At 43.8% G+C, this 19759-nt stretch overlaps 1 protein-coding gene across 6 annotated transcripts in view; it reads left to right on the top strand.

Moving 5' to 3' along the window:
• The first annotated feature begins 3247 nt into the window (after positions 1 to 3247).
• Positions 3248 to 19759, top strand: part of PLCXD2 (phosphatidylinositol specific phospholipase C X domain containing 2) — a 51843-nt gene continuing 35331 nt past the window's right edge. The window contains exons 1-2 of one of the 6 annotated variants that reach the window (XM_008530363.2): positions 3248 to 3380; positions 4108 to 4289. In XM_008530363.2, coding sequence (XP_008528585.1) covers positions 4127 to 4289 — 163 coding nt within the window. In that variant the 5' untranslated portion in view covers positions 3248 to 3380; positions 4108 to 4126. Of the gene's footprint in view, positions 3381 to 3461; positions 3824 to 4107; positions 4290 to 19759 lie in introns of those variants that run through there. The other 5 variants (XM_008530380.2, XM_008530371.2, XM_008530388.2 and 2 more) reach the window with 5 other exon arrangements.

The following is a 19759-nucleotide window of genomic DNA, read 5'->3' as shown; positions in this document are numbered from 1 at the left end:
TATCCTGAAAGACCATATTTCTCAACCATTCTTCAGTATACCAGAATTATCTTCCTAAAGGACAGTGAATCATTTTACTCCCCTTCACAAAAACCTGCAATGGCCCCTTTTGTCTATAGGGAAAAAAAAGCCTAAACTCTTTAATATACTTTGGTCATAAACAGCCTTTACCAGGTTTACAAAAACAAAAGTAATAGGTAACATACAACAGGAAGCCACCGGTACAGTGATGGAGACTTGGAGCCACAGCCGTGCCACTAACCAGCTATGAGAACTTGGGCAGACCTGTGTAGCCTCTAAGCTTCGGTGTCCTTGGTAAAGCGGGGATGGTTATAGTACCCAACTCACTGTGCTCTTGTGAAGGGTCAATGACCGTGTGTTCCATTTTGTATTTCCCACTTACTCCACGTGCTGCCACTCTAGTGTATGTTCTGTTTTTCATGTCTCCAGTTCATTGTCACAGCTAGGCGGATGTCTTCTCAGTTCCACATTCCTTTCCCGGAGCAAAAACCCTCCACCCATTTTCCACGTGCAGAAGTTTTTCTCAGAATTCCAGACCTGGCTTGAGTGCCACCTCCTCTGACAGCGCATCCTTTGCCCTGCCCCCATCAAAACGCACAGCTCTTTATCATCCTCCTCATGCACCTCCCTGATCCCTTCATTCCGCCTCATGTTACAGTTTACAATCCGCATATTTCTCTCTCTTTTCTCTTGGATTATAAATTATCTGAGGTTTTTTAAATCAGACGCCAAAATTTAACTTTTCTTCCATTCCGAGCACGGATCAGAATGATTTGTACATGATAGGCACTCCATTTGGTTGTAATTATTAATTAAATTGACTTGCCTTAAAATTTCAGTCCTGGGGCCGGCCCAGTGGCGCAGCAATTAAGTATGCACATTCTGCTTTGGCGGCCCAGGGTTTGCCGGTTCGGATCCCAGGCGTGGACTCGGCACCGCTTGTCAAGCCATGCTGTGGCAGGTGTCCCACATATAAAGTGGAGGAAGATGGGCACAGATGTGAGCTCAGGGCCAGTATTCCTCAGAAAAAAGAGGGGGATTGGCAGCAGATGTTAGCTCAGGGCTAATCTTCCTCAAAAAAAAAAAAATTTCAGTCCTCCTATTAATTAAGTCTCTTTTCCCTTTGATAAATTCCATAATACTATAGGTAAGAAAATATTCACTATCCAAATTCTAAATGATATTTCTTATTTTAAAATTATTTTTCCCTAAGTATCTGTGGCATAGCAGAAAAATCCCATTGATAATTTAGTTTCCATTACATTATATGACAGAAAAGTTATTCTCTAATACTTAGAGATTCTTAGCTAGGATTTTTAAAGCAAATCTATTTTTTTAATTATAAAAGTGCTATAAGAATATTATAAAACCTTGAGAAAGAGAGAGAAAAAGCAATACATATCCCCACCTGTCAAATATGACCCTGTTTTCTAAGGCCCTCCCACGCAAAGTGTGGTCTGAGCCAGCAGCAGCAGCAGCTGGAAGCTTGTAAGAAACGCAGAATCTCATCTCTATCCTAGACCAGTTCGATCAGAATATGACTGATTTGCACAGTAAAGTTTGAAAAGCACTGTTCTAAGGTACTACCTAGAACCCAGCAGAGCATGTTTTACCAAGCATCTCCATCCTTCTAGCAAATATTTATTGAGCATCTGCTATATGCCAGGTACTGTACCAAGTACTGTGTTTTCATCTGCAAGATTTCTTCCAGGACTGACTCAAGAATACATGGAAAGAATGTTGCCTTCTCTTGAACTGTTTTCGCGGGCGAATCAAGTAGTTTTGATTGGAAAAGCTGCTAGAGGTGAAAAACATCTCATCGTGAAGTGGATCCACTTCTCTTGTTTTCAAGTTCTCATGCAGTGATGTCTCTAAGTCCAAAGTTTAATACTTTCTGAATTTGCTCACTCCTTCCATTAAGAGCTGAAAAATAAGAAAAAAAACAAAAGGCTTTGAAATTAACATGTCACAGCAGAGCTTAAAGAACACATTTTGTTTGCTTTAGATAGCTTCCATAGAGTTTTGGGCTTGGGAGTTAAAAAAAAGTTTTTTTTACATTCAAGGGAAGCCCAGAAAGGTGACATTTCAAAAGTAATCTTGGGATCTTCCTTCACAGAGTGTTTTTGTGGGGAGGCAGGGGGAGCATTTCATTGATGCAAACAGCCAGATGATGTATTCCCACTATCCTGTGGTGTACTTGACAAAAGAGCACTATACTGAAGTGCCTTTTCAGCATCAGAAGATCCATGATAAATAGTGTACACTTTCTTATTAACCGAAAGATACTCCTGCAGTAAAAAAAAAAAAAAAAAGAAAAGAAAAGAAAGAAAGAAAAAAACCTTTCGGTAATATTATACAGCTCAAAAGGTTGAAAAGGAAGCTTAAATGAATGTTAAGAATAGCCGGGAAGAGGAAATTTTAATAAAACGTCAACAGGAGGCAAAATGCAGCAGGAGTTACGGTATAGAAAGGTGGCTGAGGCGCAGGCGTTGCTGTTGGGGAGTTAGCCTGGACATGAGGTGAGGCCATTTGGTGATTAAATGTCAGCTGCCCTACAGATCTGTATAGGAGCCTTCAGTGTGCTCTTGGTACAGGCTGCTGTTTCCTTTTCCCTAAGCCCCTCTTGAGGCCCTGAGGAGCCCCTAACTGGAGCCCTCCAGGGCGCCACCGTGGAGGCCAGGGTGCTTTGCCTGTTTGCCAAGATGTGTCTGTGATTATCGATGTCCAAAGTCCTCCTGTCATGAGAGACCCTATAGTTTACTGCCACGGAAAAGTACCATTTGAAGGAGTAGGAGACATTGCGGAAAGCGGGAAAATGGACTTGAGAGTCTCATTCCAAGCGGGATTTCCAAGTAGCGCCACCACATGAACTGCTCCCTGACTGCCCCCGGGCACCCATTTCATCTACGAAAAGGGGATCTCCCTGCCTTGTGGAGATTCTGTGAAGAGCAAATGGGACAAAGAATTTGGAAGAAGATTCCAAGCAAGGCAATACAGATGTAAAGTATCATTTCCTTCTCTGTAAAATGGGAGTAAGTGATGTGTACGTGAATCTTAACTACGAATTGATTGAAACACAGACCATCCTTGATACTGTCATCCAAATATGAGATACAGCACCTTTCTCAGCCACTTTACCTCTCGTATTTCCGCTGCCTCTGTGGTTTATTGAGAATGCAACACTTCCTGTGTAATGTCATTGTGTGTGTGTGTGTGTGCGCGTGTTGAGGAAGGAAAGACATTGTGGTTTCGTTTAACATCTGAGCGCTGACTGCGTGAAAGGCTGGAGGAAAGACGACTTGTCCGAGGTCTGACGGGTCCCAGCCTGCAACCCTCGCCGCCTGCAGCCCCTGCAGCAGGTCTGTCCACCCACCCGAGCGCAGGAGGACCAGAGGGAGGAGGCGGGGCAGCCAAGGGCTGGGGGCTCCTCGCTGGGCCGCCCGGGAGGGCGCGGGCCAATCAGAGCGCGCTCTGCCGGCGGCCAATCACAGGCCGCCTAGCCCCGCCAATCTGCCCAGCAGTGCGGGGCGGGGCCGCGGGAGTGCCGGCGCCGCCGGTTAGACTTGGGAGCGCTTCAGGAAGCCTCCGGGCCGGGGAGTCAGTGCCGACACGCCGGGGAGGGCTCGCAGGCAGGCCCAGCTTAGGTGGCAGCCCAGGGACACACACGGAAGACAAATCAGGCCGGCGACGGTGCGTCCGGGCGCTCACGTGTGTAGAGACCCGCCGGCTTGTCTATATGCGGTGTGGGCACCTGTCGTGTGAGTGGCTCCGGGCGTGGCTGCTCGTCGGTCGTGCAGTTTCTGTAAGATTTATCCCTAGGGGCCTACCTTCCCCAGCTCCAGACGGGAACGTAAGAAGTTTAACTGAGCCGGGTCTGAGCAGATTAAGCGAGTGGAACAGCCGCTGGGCCGGGCCGGAGAGGGTGGGGAGTGCGGGTGTTGGGGGTTAGGGACCACCTATTCGTCCCGTCTGCCAGGCAGAAAGGCCTTTTGGCAAGACTGGCTTGACAGAGGTGGCCCTGAAATGCCTCGAGAGCCTAGGCAATAATGATCACTGAGTGAGTGGCCCTGGGCTGACCCTGGGCAGTTTGTTGACTGACAGAGTGATGCTAGCAGTTAGGAAGGCGAGGAGCAAACTCAGGATGGGGACCATCTGCTCCCCCAACCCCAGCGGGACAAAGACATCATCGGAGGTCTGCAATGCCGACTGGATGGCCTCGCTGCCCCCTCACCTCCACAACGTCCCCCTTTCCAATCTGGCAATCCCAGGTATTCTTTTCCTGCTTGCTCCCCCTGTGTGTGATTCTGCCATTTTAGTGTTGTTAATGGGTTGTGTTGCTTTTCTATTGTGCTGAGAAAATAATTGTCAGTGACCTTAACTAAGTCTCTTTTTATTTCCAAACCAAAAACTTAGTGAAGCAGCTGCTGTACGGAGATTTAAGCACGCTGCATCATTGGCAGAGGGACTCAGGAAAATGGAAGCACTGTTTTTGTTTGTTTGTTTGTGTCTTTGTTTTGTTTTTACTTAATAGCCTCATTCTAAGAATATTACCTTCTTACTGTTGGGGCCAGGGTATGTGAAGGGTGCGTTTACTTAAAGCACTTAAAGAGAAAAGGAGAGATCAAGGGTAATGAATAGAGAATCATTAATGATTTTAGATCTGAGTCAAAATTAAGACTGAAAAGTATTTCCTTTCTCGTTTATCTGACCTTTCATATTGGAGAAACAAAAAACAGATTAGCATCCGAGAATAGGTTCAGACCCAGACCGAGCATAAAGACGTATTTTTGTTGTTGGAGAAGCCAGAAATAGAGAATGCAAGCGCTCGTCACAGGCAGTCATCAGGTGAGGTGAGGTGGTGGTGGTTGAAGCTTTGTCTATATATACACAGGTGTCTGCTCGGCTGATCTAGAACCAAAGCCTTGAAAAGCGCTTCTGCTCCAGCCACTGTCCCTCTTCTGGGGGTTTTATATATTGACAACACTCTCATTAGATTTGTTAAATGTGACCTCTTCCTTCCACTCAAAAGCTGGGTGAAGCATGGTTCTAGGGAAAGACGTTGGACTACAGTGATCTTGGTGTAGTGGTGCTGGGCAAAGTCCTAGATGCTGGTACCTGGAAAGCACTCCTAGGGGTAGGGGATGGGCCATTCCCACTCCTTTCTCTCACCTGGAGACAGAGCAATCAGCTTCACTCCTAGACTAACAGGCAAATGCCCGAGCATCCCAGGAGCCGTCTGCCTTTTCGGTGGCTGATGAGATGACCTCATGCAACCTCGGATCTTTGCTTTCTATGCACAAGCAAGAGCAGTGCTGGCTTCAGACGCAGCCTTTCCTTCCTCATCTCTTCTTTTGGAAGTCTTCCAGGCTCATTGTCCTCGTGGGCTCTTGTTGCTTTTGAGCAAGGAGAGAGTTGCAAAATCTCTTCAGAGTTATGATCACTTGTGTTCTATCAACCATTGACTACAGCTTCTTGGGAAAGGCCAGTTGGTCACACTTCAGAACAGGTCTTTTCCATGTTTCCTGGATGCCTGTGGAGTTATCACTGAAGTGATGCACAGGCCTCTTTTAACATTAGTCATTTGTCTTCAGGCCTTCTGATGGAGCTGTTTGGCAGGTGCTGGGGCAGGTAGTGTGTTTGCAAACAGAATGGCATCTTAGGCAGGCTGTAAATAGCTCTGTCACTCCCGGCCTGTCGGGGTAGGTTGGGGCTTCCTCCTTCCCTGTGTCCTTTGGACAGCTCCGTCCACAGCTGCGGCCCTGCCCGTGGCTTGGCTGTGCACCCTGACTCCATGACTCCGCAGAGGAGCAGGCATTTGTTCTGCAGTCTGTGGGGTGTCTCACGGGGATGAATTGCCCGGGTTTGCAAACAGCAGGAGCCTACTCCTGCAACTGGAAATTCTATGATTACCCACCATGGAGGAGGCAGAATTGGTTCACCCTGCTTTGTGAAGTCCAGTCCTTCTAAGCAAAAAAGAAAAGGGCTTGACTCCTCAAAGTATGCTGGATTCACTACTGTGAATGCCCTTTTCCCAGCAACAGAAGAGACATAAGTGTATGCATATGTAAGCTTAAGACAGGAAAACCACGTATTAAGTGCTAGCCATTCATGGACCCTCTGCCCCACCCCTATTCCACCACTAGTTCCTGTTCCCCTACCTCAGGTTAATATTCCCAGCCAAAGGCTAGCAGTCTAGTTCTGCGGAGCCTTGCTGACAAATTCTGAAATGCAGAGGGCATTCAGGAAGTGGATCTTCTTCCTCCTTCCTCTCATGTTCTTCTGCCTCATCATCACCTTCACCATAATAGCTGTTATTTACTGAGCCCTACCGTGCAGCACCACTGGCATACATTACACCTCCGGGATAGATATTAACATCGTCATTTTAGAAATAAGGAAATTATTGTCCAGAGGAGTTAAGTAATTTTCTCAAGATCACACAAATAGTAAATAGCAGAACTAATATTTGAGCCCTAGGTAGCAGGCTCCAAAACCCAGGCACTGTCCCTGTGCTCCTAAGGGGACCTTGGGAGGTACAGAGCAGCCGTGGGGGCTGGGAGGTAGTTTTCACAGGCCATCCTCTGCAGTGAATGAAAGAACTTTTAAAACTAGGTGGTCTTTATCTGAGTGACTATGCATCACTGTGAAGAGATAGATAGACAGACATATATGTGTACATATTATATATCTGAGTAAATATATATATATTTCCCCGTTTACAATTATGTGTGTGTGTGTGTGTGTGTGTGTGTATATATATATATATATATATATTTAGAATTGGAACCCAGTAAGTTTTAAATTCAAATTTAGTGCTTAGACCTATTTTGTGTGTGTGCGTGTGCACGTGTGTGCTCGAGTTGCCAACCTAGGACATCTGTAAGATCGGATCCTATCTGTTGCGATGGGGGTGGGCGGCAGTGATGTGGGAAAGGGCAGGGAAAAGGCAGAGGGTCAGGCAGTGCTAACAAACCTGGGATGGAGGAAACTGGTTGGATGTGAGTGTATCTGCCGCATTCGCCTAAGTAGTTGTGGGAGAGAACATGTGTGAATATGCACCTCTCAACAAAGCCTCGATGTATTATTTTACTTCCACAACTGTTAAGAACACCTGTTAATGACCAGGGTCACGCAAACACACTGAAATATCTTGGAGAAGAACCTCAGAACAATTCTCATTGCCAACTGTATCGAATGATTGGAGACCCTAAGGATAAAGGATCTGGAAATTGCAAAAGTCAGATTTTTAAATTAAAACTTTAAACTCTACAAACATTTTTGCTGACGTTAGTGAAAGCATGATATTCTCTATGGACAAATAGACTGATAGGAAATTTTTTTCTATAATGTGTACAGCTTTTCAATGAATTCTTTTTCTCTGTATATTTTAGTGCTATTTCTTTTTTGCTTCTTTTTATTTGAAAGGTCTATTGGAAAGAGACTTGAACTTAAGGATCTTGAAATTTGATATTGTTGATTCTGGTTGTGTGATATTGAAGAAGTATATGAATTTCTCGGAACTTAGTTTCCTCATTTGTAATTAAGGTGTTAGATTAAACAAAATATAGAGTCCTTTCCAAATTAAAAGTTCTTTTTTTATTTTTTGAGGAAGAGTAGCCCTGAGCTAACATTTGCTGCCAATCCTCCTCTTTTTGCTGAGGAAGATTGGCCCTGAGCTAACATCTGTGCCCGTCTTCCTCCACTTTATATGTGGGACGCCTGCCACAGCATGGCTCGCCAAGCAGTGCCGTGTCCGCACCCGGGATCCAAACTGGCAAACCCCGGGCCCCCGAAGCAGAACATGCAAACTTAACGGCTGTGTCACTGGGCCAGCCCCCAAATTAAAAATTCTTTGATTAATTTGAGAGGTTTTTGTTTAGTTGATTGGTTTTTGGTTTTTGCCTTTTCTTTGTCTAAAGGTGGAAAGAGATGGGAAGAATGATTGGCTCATTTAAGTCTAAAGGCCATTTCTTTTATGCGTCTTCAGAGCAAGACATTATTTTTGGCATGTGCAAACAAGGACTCTCAATTGCCAGAATGAAGCAGGGTCTTCTCACTTTGGCCTCCTAAAAGGGACTGCAGATTAGTTGTTCTAAATGGACAGATCTGAATACGTTTTAAGAAACCTCCATGCTCAGGCCTGTGGGAGACCCAAAGGTGAATCAGGTGTCAACCTTGCTGTGTGTATATGTGTGTATGTATATATACACCTTCACCATACATAATTTTTAGAAAAACTAATTGGGTAAATATTAAAACAGAGATAAAGTGTTCCAGAAGGACACAGAATGGAAAGATTAATTCCAACTTTTAAGGTTAGGAACTACTTTGTTGAAAAAATGGCAGTTGACTTGGGATTTAAAGAATGGTCAACATTTTGAGAGATATGGCTTGGGGGTCAGGACTGAAAAGAGGGCTTTCCAAGTGAAATAAGCCAATTGGCTGAAGGGATAGGGGTACATTTGGGAAATGGCTGGAGGACTCCCTCTCCTGCCCCTCAGTAAGGCGTTGTTAATATGTCTGATCACAGCACTTCTCGTCTGTCTTCTACATTGTCTATGAACAACTTGCACACGCAGAATTTGACTTATTTCTCTTTATAATCCTAAGTCCTAGTTCGGGGTAGCAGCTCGGTTGTTGGTGACTGTTGAGTGAATAATTTAATGCTTGGAACTGGAGAGTAAGAATGCTGGAAAAGTGGCTTGCAGCCACCGTCATTTTCAGTTGTGATCAGAGCTAAACCGAATAGAGCGGTTTGGTTCATCTTCTGTAAATAGCTGTATGAAGCAATCTGAACATTTCCAATCCATTTCTTGTTACTTTTGCATACTATTCCTGCAGCTCTAGATGAGGCTCGTCACTCAGCCCCTTGAGAAATGAAAATTCTGAGGCAGAGCGAAGTGGTCAGAAGAGTCAGAGCAGAACTCTGGAGAACTTCTGTCCTAGAAACAATTCTTCCGCCTGCATCTTTTCTGCCTTCCTTCTTCCCTTGTCATGTTTGAGCTTCTCACCTTTCCTGTCTCGCAGCAGCCTCAGCCTGCTCTCATTTCTTGTTCTCCTCTTCACCTTCCTTCCACTGACCCGGCCCGTATCATCCTGGCCTCTCCCTTTCCGGGCTCAGCCCTTGCTCCCACACTTCTCACTGCTCTCCAATTTCCAGACGGTTCTCTGTTCTCATCTTACTGATGATGATTCCCTTCTCTTCTTTTTCGCTTTTCTGGAATCCTCTCCTTTCACGTGCACTTCTGCTTTGACTGCCTGGTGACTTCTATGGCTCTTCTACTGTGGTCCCACACTCCCTCCCTACATACGTGACACGGAGACAAAATCACCCTGGGGGCAGGATGCAGGAATCTTACTCAGATCCTGCTATGGAAGTTGGATCAGGTCTGGTGTATCTAAGAGAGATGTGAGGGACACCACCCCAAAAGAAAAGGGCTTGGCTTTTCAAGTATGCTGGATTCACTACTGTGAATGCCCTTTTCCCAGCAACAGAAGAGACATGAGTGTATGCATACATAAGCTTAAGACGTGTACTAAGTGCTAGCCATTCACGGTGGACCTCTGCCCCACCCCTATCCCACCACTAGTTTAGGTTGGCTCTGCTTTGAGGGTAGTGTGAGCCATGAGTTGGCCCTGGGACAAATCTATTCTCCTACAGGATTTGAAGCTGTAGAAAACCAAGGACCGAGCTGAATCAACCAGGGCTGACCCAATCAAGAAAAAATCATATGGGACCAAAATTGTCCCCTAAATGGGAATAGTTTGGTGTTGTCGTTTTGCATGGTCGTAGTGAGGAATAAAAAGAGGCTATGACTTTGGTGTTCCCATTAGTGGGTTTCTCTTCTAGGAAGCTTCATCACTTCCCTAGATTTCCCCCCTCCCAACCCAGTCACACAAAAGCCACAAGGAATTCAGGAGTCACATGTGTCTGTAAGAGGTGGCATCATGGATTGGTGTAGGTTATTAACACTAAAGCCACACTGTCTGGCTTTGAACTCCAACTCTGTTCCTCTAGACTCTGTGACCTTGGGCAAGTTACTAACCTCTCTGTGCCTCAGTGTCCTTCTCTGTAAAACAGAGATAATAATGGCACTAACTCATTCGGTCAGAGTGAGAATTACATAAATTTATTCATATAACACACTTAGAATAGTTTCTGTCATAATATAAGTGCTATGTAATAATAATAATAGTAATTATTATTATTATATGTCTTTTTTACATTAATCACAACGTTCATCTGTTGAAAGCCTGAACCTGAAATGAACAACAAAAAAGAGGTGTAAGATGCAGTCCATAGGCTCAGGTAATTTACGGTCTAGTCAAGGAGCTGACCTTCCAGTTGAGCCGTGTGGCTCAGTGTTCTCTGTCTGATCAGATCAGGATAACTCGAACGGTCCTGTCCTCGGGGACAGAGTTAAGGGCTGCCCAGGAAGCGTGCCCCGAGGGAGTCTTCAGTGCAGTGTGAGGGCAGCTGATCAAGAGAGCCAGGAAATCCTCTTTATCTCCTTACTCTGCCCTCCCATCCCAAGTTCAGCTGTCAAGCTTTGTCGTTTCCAGACATCCAAAGCCTTTGGGAAAAATTCAACTCTCCGTGACAGGACCATATTGTTAACTTTGCTTCTGCTCTCCTCATTTCCCCATCACTTGTCCCCCTAACCCAGTCATTTTGTTTCCAGCTCCAGATTAGGAATATTACAGAATGCTTTCCTTTGAGCAAGTCTCTATGCATAGTTTATAACTCCTTCCCCAGCCATCGGGATAGCTTCATGATCTCTCCAAACATATGCATCACCCCCGCGTCCCCCGCCACACACAGACACACATACTACCCATCACCCACGCAGAAACACCTAGCTGTGACCGCAGCCTCATCCTCAAGAGAGCCCACATTCTAATGCCTGTCATGGTTTACTCTTTATAAAGATCCTGCAAATCATGCCCACTGACATTTCAAATCCTGGGCGCCTGCTCTGTCACCTGCACGGTGCTGTGTCAGATGTGCTTCTGAAGCTGAGGATTTGGTTTCTAGGACGTGATCTGACCTGACTTCCACTCCATGGGTCAGGCTGGCTCCATATCTCTCCCAGCCTCTAAAAGCGTCCAAGTCCAGGGACACTAGAGGTAATGTTAGCGAAATGCTTCAGTGCCCTGTAACTTTGCCTTTGGGAAAAATGCAAACTATTTTGCAAATGCTAACTAACGCTAATTAGAGTTTCAAACCATGCCTGCAGAGGACGGATTATTTATAGATGTTGTTACAGGTGGGTGTGTTTGTCTGTGTGAAAAGAAATTGAACACACATCAAGACCCAAATTTAGGTGGAGGAGATCTTTGACCAAATCTGTTTGAGTATTTACACACGTGGTTAAACAAGAGTCCTTCCACTCTCTCACATCCATAGAAATTTCAGTTTTATATTGCTAAGCACCCGTGGGGATCAAAGAGTACCTGGGAGGATGACATTAGCAGATCTCTAGGTAGCTCCAAGAGAAAATGGATTTGTTGGGGCCGGCCCAGTGGTGCAGCAGTTAAGTGCGCACATTCAGCTTCGGCGGCCCGGAGTTCACTGGTTCGGATCCCAGGCGCGGACATAGCACCACCTGGCAAAAAGCCGCTGTGGTAGGCATCCCACATATAAAGTAGAGGAAGATGGGCATGGATGTTAGCTCAGGGCCAGTCTCCCTCAGCAAAAAGAGGAGGATTGGCAGCAGTTAGCTCAGGGCTAATCTTCCTCAAAAAGAGAAAAGAAAAGAAAATGGATTTGGCCAGAGACGCCTGCATTGCTCTGAGGGGGATGACTAGATTGTGGTATCTGTGAAAGGTCAGCAGTCTCTCTTGGATCCATTGTCTGCTAAGCAGCTGAAATTTTCTTAGAGAATAACAGGGTTTTTCTTTTTTAAATTTCTAATTATTTTAGAACTATTGGCTGTAATGTGTTATTTCTTCCTGGAGAGTATCCTATCGATATTTTTTTTCTCTGTACACACCTGACAATGGCAAAATAACGGAAAAATAGTAAGTATGTGTACCCGATAATGCAAATCTCTTAAGAGTGCAGCAGTAAGGGTGGAACTGAAAAATTCCTAGACTGTCAGCCTGAGATGAATATTTTATGAACAGGTATGACTTCAAGGCTTATATAATGAAAGCAGTATTCTTAAAGTACAGTTGAAACCAGATGAAAAAAATGCCAAAGAGATAAAGATGAATTGTCCCTCCTCCCCTCCCTGGGTTTGAGTTCAGGTCGTTGTCCTGGCAGGAGGTGCCCAGATGGACCCGCCTAACAATTATATGAGCACCTTATATCAGTTTGGCTAAAAAAAAATTATTACTGCTTGTTTATTCCTTTTGCTTCTCATTGCCTATGTTCAAAAAATGTATTCATCTCAAGGAAAATCATTTATTCAAAGGATATTTATTGAGCGCCCTTTTGTGCCAGGTACTGTGTTAGATGAAGTAAATATGGAGATAAATAAGGTTCTTCTTCCTGCTCTTCATGAAGTCGTGATCTTAGAAGAGAGCCGAAATTCAAACACTATGGAGAAGAATGCATAGGACACTAAAACGCTCAGAAAACTAACACCCAATTCCGTTACTGGAAGGAGGAGGAAAGCTGGGTAGATTGGGCTTCCAAGAGGAGATGACCCTTGGGTGGAGTTGTAAAGAGCAACTAGCAGATATCCAGGTATTACAAGGAGAGAGAAGAGGGTCACAATGCAGAGGTACCAAGGAGCCAGATAAAAGGTGACCTTGAGGAAACCCAAGAGTCTAGAGTGGTCAGGGCATAGATTTAATTTAAAGAAAGGTTTGGAGATGAGACTGGGAAAGTGGGCTAATGAACCTTATGTGTCATGCCAAGATTAAACGTTAAACATTATCCCGAAAGCAAAAAGCAGCCATCGAAAGACTTGGTCAGGTAACCACTACCCTCACCCACAGCAACTATTATATCCAATATAAGATGACTTGAGTTTGCAATTAGTGTCTTTATTTTTTTATAATGTTTTAAAATTTCAGCTAAAATTTCACCTCTTTAGGAAATCTATCCTGACCTTCTAGTTCCATTTAAGTGACCTCCCAAGCTCCTCTAATGTTCTGCTTGTTCAGCGTGAATTCTATCGTTTCTTGTTTAACTATTATTTCCCCAAGTATATTGGCAGCTGGGGGGGCGGGGGTGGGGGAACTAGCTCTGTGCACTACACCACCACCCAGCTGTGAAATGGAAACTTTTACGTCCTGTACCAGATCATCAAATACCACTTATTTCACACACTGACATCCAGGGTTAAACCAACAGGCTCAATAAAAGCAGGAGAATTCTGTAGTAGAATATTTAATTTTCTTTATTGCAGTAACATTGGATTATAACATAGAATATTTAATTTAATATAATGTTTTCTCCTACGCTAAACAATTTACCATTTTCCCCTAAATGTTCATACTTTATTTCTTTTGTGTTAAATACTGAAAATTTGTTAACAAAACTGAGAGGGCTCATCAGGGGATGACCAAGTGCCCTTGTGAGGTGTCACTTTACCACAGACAATGCCATCTGTTCAGAGATAGAGCAGGGTGATAATTAGCAAAATAGAGAAAGAATTTCTAATTAGTGAATTACTTATACAATATCTTATTTGGAGGTAAGGATTGGGGTTTATTGGACAGTGGAGGAAGAGAAAGTCTTTCCAGAGAAAAATAGATATCCATCCATATGTGTAACACTTTAAAATGCCTCCTATACATGGAATTGAAAACCCTTTGACTCACACAAGTCGTTGGATGTTGAGGCTGATTTGGGGAATATCTAGAACAATGGAATTCCCATGGTGCCCTGCAGAGCCCTGGGGAGGCTTGGTGCCCCCTTGGAGCCAGCAAGACACCTCAAGACCAGGAATGGGGACTATCAAGGACAGGCCTTTACCAGAGAAGCTGAACTCAGAGAACCCAGAGAAGCTCTACCTACATGCATTTGTTTTTACATATAAATACTTCATTTGACAACATTCCAGGTCTTCAAGTGCTCTGAAAACCCGATTTCCTCTAACTCTCTCCAGCTCATCCAGCCAGTTGAGGGTAGACCAGGACCAGCTCTCTCGATTCCCAGGCTGATGTCGGTCCTCAGACAGTCGGATGCCCTTTGGCTTCTCAGCACATAAAAAATAAGTTGATCAACATCCTCTGGTTCCAAGGGTTCTGCCTTCTACAATTGCTTTGCTGCACTGTGAATAATTATGAATTCAGTAGGCACCTGATTAAAAATTAAATTGGCCACATGGCCCTCTCAGATTTTACTGACAGTTTGATGGCTATTATTAACAGTCTCCCACTTGCCCCATGGAAAATAATCCAGTCTTATAGGGGAAGTTTATCCCTTTGGGTTGGCAGAGTTTAAAGATGTTATCCTTTGGTTTGGAAACTGTTAAATGGTCCCCGATCTTGAACTGTGGACTCCCGTTGGCTCTATTTTTTCTCCTAAAGATGCCTCAGCCTTCCTGCACTTTCCAGGAAGGAGTCAAGTTCTCTACAAATGCGGCACTTTTCTCGAAGACCTAATTCGAGTGTGAGTGTGTGAGATGAGAGACCCCAAGGAGATGTTATTAGAAGATAATTTATGTGGGCATAGTTTGCAGGAAATCTACTCTCTGGGACTTTTCCTCTTAAATTGTTCAATGCGATATTTTATTATAGCTGCTCCTTTAGTCATCCTCTCTGGTTTATTTTCGTCCTCTGTGTTTTCTGACACATTGCTCTCTATTGACCCAGATAACTCAAACTAGAAGAACAAATGGAGATAAGTGGGGCTGGGGGTAAGCAGGTGCTGGGGGTGAAAAGGTACAGAGAGTAACTCTGCCTGTTTAAAGAATATGGATGGACCAAAGAGAAGTTTGGGAAAGGACCAGGAGACCTAGGCTTACCTGCCCTAGGCAGCTCTCTGAACAGCTGTTTGTTCAAGAAATCAAGCTTACACTTCATCTATACACTTATATTCAGTGCCTACTATATGCCAGAATGAATTAGACATGATCCACCCTCAAACACTCACAGTCAGATGTCAGAGACAAATATGGAGATAATTACCACAGTGTCCCAAGTTCATCACGTGTCAACAAAATGCCGTGGAAGCACACGGCAAAGAGCAATTACATCTGCTTGGTGGAGTGAGGTGAGCTCACAGACAAATGACTGGGACCTGAGTCACATACGGATACAGGCACACCTCAGCGATATTACGGGTTTGGTTCCAACCTCCATAATAAAGCAAGTCACATGAATTTTTTGGTTTCCCCGTGCATACAAAAGTTATGTTTACACTGCTGTTTTATCTTAATTGTACAAGAGCACAACCTAAAACAATGTACAGACCTTAATCAAAAAATGCTTTATTGCTGGGGCTGAGCCTGTGGCCGAGTGGTTAAGTTCACGTGCTCCACTTTAGCGGCCTGGGGTTTGCCAGTTCAGATCTTGGGTGCAGACCTACACACTGCTCATCAAGCCATGCTGTGGCGGCATCCCATATAGAAGAACTAGAATGACCTACAACTAGGATATGCAACTATTATTGGCACTTTGGGGAGAAGAAGAAAAAAAAGAGGAAGATTGGCAACAGATGTTAGCTCAGGGCCAATCTTCCTCACCAGAAAAAAACACACACAAAAAAACAAACCCCACCATACTTTAAAAAAAAAATGCTTTATTTCTAAAAAATACTAACCGTCATCTGAGCCTTCAGTGAGTCATACTCTTTTTGCTGGTGGAGGGTCTTGCCTCAATATTGATGACTACTGACTGATCAGGGTGGTGGTTGCTGAAGGTTGAAGTTGCTGTAGCAATTTCTTAAAATAGGGCAATGATGAAGTTGGTCACATCTATTGACTCTTCCTTTCGCAAATGATTTCTCTGTAGCACGTGATGCCATTTGATAGCATTTTACCCACAATAGAACTTCTTTTGAAATTGGAGTCAATCCTCTGAAACCCTGCCACTACTTTATCAACTATGTTTATGTAATATTCTAAGTCCTTTGTTGTCATTTCAACAGTCTTCACAGCATCTTCACCAGGAGGAGGTTCCACCTCAAGAAACCACTTTCTTTGCTCATCCGTAAGAAGCAACTCCTCATCCATTAAAGTTTTATCATGAGATTGCAGTAATTCAGTCACGTCTTCAGGCTCCACTTCTAATTCTAGTTCTCTTGCTATTTCTACCACATCTGCAGTTACTTCCTCCACTGAAGTCTTGAACCCCTCAAAGTCATCCTTGAGGGTTGGAATCAATTGCCTCCAAACTCTTGTTAATGTCGATACTTTGACCTTTTCCCATGAATCACAAGTGTTCTTAATGGCATCTAGAATGGTGAATCCTTTCTAGAAGGTTTTCAATTTACTTTGCCCAGATCCATCAGAGGAATCACTCTCTGTAGCAGGTATAGCCTTATGAAATGTATTTCTTAAATAATAAGCCTTGAAAGTAGAAATTACTCCTTGATCCATGGGTCGCAGAATGGGTATTGTGTTAGCAGGCACAAAAACATTAAGCTCATTGTACATCTCCATCAGCGGTTGGGTGACCAGGTGCATTGTTAATGACAGTAGTATTTTGAAAGGAATCTCTTTTTCTGAGCAGTACATCTCAACAATAGGCTTAAAATATTCAGTAAACCATGTTGTAAACAGATGTGCTGTCAAACTGTGTTGTTCCATTTATAGAGCACAGGCAGAGTAGATGTAGCATAATTCTTAAGGGCCCTGGGATTTTTGGAATGGTAAATGAGCATTGGCTTCAACTTAAAGTCACCGGCTGCATTAGCCAGTGACAAGAGAGTCAGCCTGTCCTTTGAGGCTTTGAAGCCAGGCATTGACTTCTCCTCTCTAACTATGAAAGTCCTAGATGGCATCTTCTTCCAATAGAAGGCTGTTTCATCTCCAGTGAAAATCTGTGGTTTAGTGTAGCCATCTTTGTTAATGATCTTGGCTAGATCTTCTGGACAACTTGCTGCAGCTTCTGCATCAGCACTTGCTGCTTCACCCTGCACTTTTATGTTATGGAGACAGTTTCTTTCCTTAAACCCCATGAACCAACCTCTGGTAGCTTCAAACTTTTCTTCTGCAGCTGTGTCACTTCTCTCAACCTTCATAGAATTGAAGAGAGGTAGGGTCCTGCTCTGCATTAGGCTTTGACTTAAGAGAATGCTGTGGCTGGTTTGATGTTCCATCTAGACCACTAAAACTTTCTCCATATTGGCAATAAGGCTCTTTTGCTTTCTTATCATTTGTGTTCACTGGAGTAGCACTTTCAGTTTCCTTCAAGAACTTTTCCTTTACATCCGCAACTTGGCTAACCGTTTGGCACAAGAGGCCTAGCTTCAGGCCCATCTCACCTTTCGTCATGCCTCCTCACTAAGTTTAATCATTGCTAGCTTTTGATTTAAAGTGAGAGACCTGCGATTTTTCCTTTCGCTTAAACACTTAGAGGCCATTGTAGGGCTATCAATTGGCCTAATTTCAATATTGTTGTGTCTCGGGGACTAGGGAGACCCAAGAAGAGGGAGAGAGACAGGAATGAATGGCCGGTCAGTGGAGCAGTCAGAACACATGACATTTATTGATTAAGTTCACCATCCTATATGGGCGTGGTTCATGGCCCCCCAAAACAATTACAATAGTAACATCAAAGATCACTGATCACCATAACAAATATAATAATAATGGAAAATTTGAAATATTGTGAGAATTACCAAAATGTGACGCAGAGACACGAAGTGAGTAAATGCTCTCAGAAAAATGGCGTCAGTAGACTTGCTCAATGCAGGTTTGCCACAAACCTTCAATTTGTAAAAAATGCAGTATCTGTGAAGTAGGATATCTGAAAACAAGGTATGCATGTAATTAAAATGGAAAGGCAGGGCAGAATGAGATTGTTCCCAAGGCCTCTAAGGGTTTTTTGTTTTTCTAAACAAATCTTTTGCTATATTCAATAACTGTAAAGCCTGCTTTTCATACATAACTTTGCAAATGAGTCTGTTCTTACCTCAGGCCGCAGAAATATTTTCACATGCAAAATTACAATCTATTCATATCAAATTTATTGCAATATTCAATATTCATAGAGATTAAATACCTGAGTTGTAATACAAAATGTTTTTCTACAAAAGCTGCCCTAAAAATCTTCAGCATTTAAGGACACATGTTCATTTTTATGTCTGTTGTTAACATTCTTTATCTTATCTCTATCTTTAACTTTTATTCACCTGGGAGGCAGTATCGAGAAGTAGTTCAGCATGTGGGTTCTGTTTTACCATACCTACGACCAGATCCTAGTTACTAGTTATGTCACTTTGAATAACAAGTTTAACCTCTCTGTCCCTTAGTTTTCCCATCTGTGAAATGGAGATAACTACAGTGTCTACTTCACAAGTGCAGGTTACAGGAAGCACCGTCCACAAGACCACCCTCACTCTGACACCAATTGCAAGTTTGGGGGGTCCTCAGGATCACCCTTAGTTTCAATAATTTGCTAGAAGGACTCACAAAACTCACTGAAACCTATTATACTCACATTTACTGTTTATTACAGCTGAAAGCTACAGATAGAAATTGGCCAAGTGCAGAGGTACGTAGTACAGAGTCCAGGGGAGGTCCAAACGGGAGATTCCAGCCATCTGTACCCTGGAGCCCTGGGCGGAGCAACTTTCCTGATGTTGATGTGTGACAGTTGCACAAAGTATCGCTAACCAGGGATGCTCACCTGAGCCTTGGTGGCCAGTCTCTACTGAGGTTCCACATGGCTGGCCTCAGTATCCAGCCCCCCAGAGGTCGAGTCTGGACCCACATGACTCAAAGCCACCACCATAAATCTCATCCTTAGACTTTTTGATGTGGCCCCAAAGCCCCTCCAGGTAAACAAAGATACTCTTATCAGCCAGAATATTCCTAGGGTTTAAGAGATTACCTCCTAGCGCAAGGGCGAAGAGCAGGCCTCTCCTTGGGCAAGGTTAAAGTCGTTATTACACAACAAAGGTGTTTAAGAATTAAATAAGATAATACACTAATATATGCAATGTGCTTAGAATATTACCTAGCACAAAACAGGAATAACTTTTGGTTATATAGTTATTATTAATAATCCTTTTTGATCGCCTTGTTTGTACCTAGCATCATACTAGATGCTATAGGAAATCTTTACAAAATTAACAAGGTGTAGTTTGTGATCCTGTAGGAGAGATACTGAGGTTCAAATGAAGCCAATAAAAGCAGAATGCAGTGAGTGCCGCAGTAAAGACACCACTGTGCTGGGGACCTGGAAAAGAGGTGGTTATTTCCACATAGGAGTTCAGGAACTGCTGCACCGGGAGTCAACCTGGGAGCTGGCTTGAGGGATGGGTAGGATTTCAATGTGGGGAGGAAGGGCATTCTAAACAGAAGGAACCAAATGAGTAAGATTGGAGATGGGAACGCAAGGGCACCTTCAGGGGACAGAGAAGGGCTGTGGGTACTCACTGTAGAAGTGACATGAAAAAGAAATGGAAAAACCTGGAAAGACAGACTTAAGCCAGATTGAGAGAGGTTTTCAACCTGGTGTTGAGCACTTTCTGCTTTATCGAGTGGACTTTAGGGAGCCAGTGACAATTTAGGGCCCAAAGAACCCCCCCCAAAAGTATTTTGTTTCTTTTCATGACTCTGGTCTTTGAAGATGCTCTTTCCCCAACCATGACACTGTCCCTCCCAATACCCCC

Source organism: Equus przewalskii, chromosome 18 (genome assembly GCF_037783145.1).
Source record: "Equus przewalskii isolate Varuska chromosome 18, EquPr2, whole genome shotgun sequence".
Classification (NCBI taxonomy): Eukaryota; Metazoa; Chordata; class Mammalia; order Perissodactyla; family Equidae; genus Equus; species Equus przewalskii.
The sequence above is the reverse complement of the archived record's forward strand: the minus strand, read 5'-3'. Positions and strand labels throughout refer to the sequence as shown.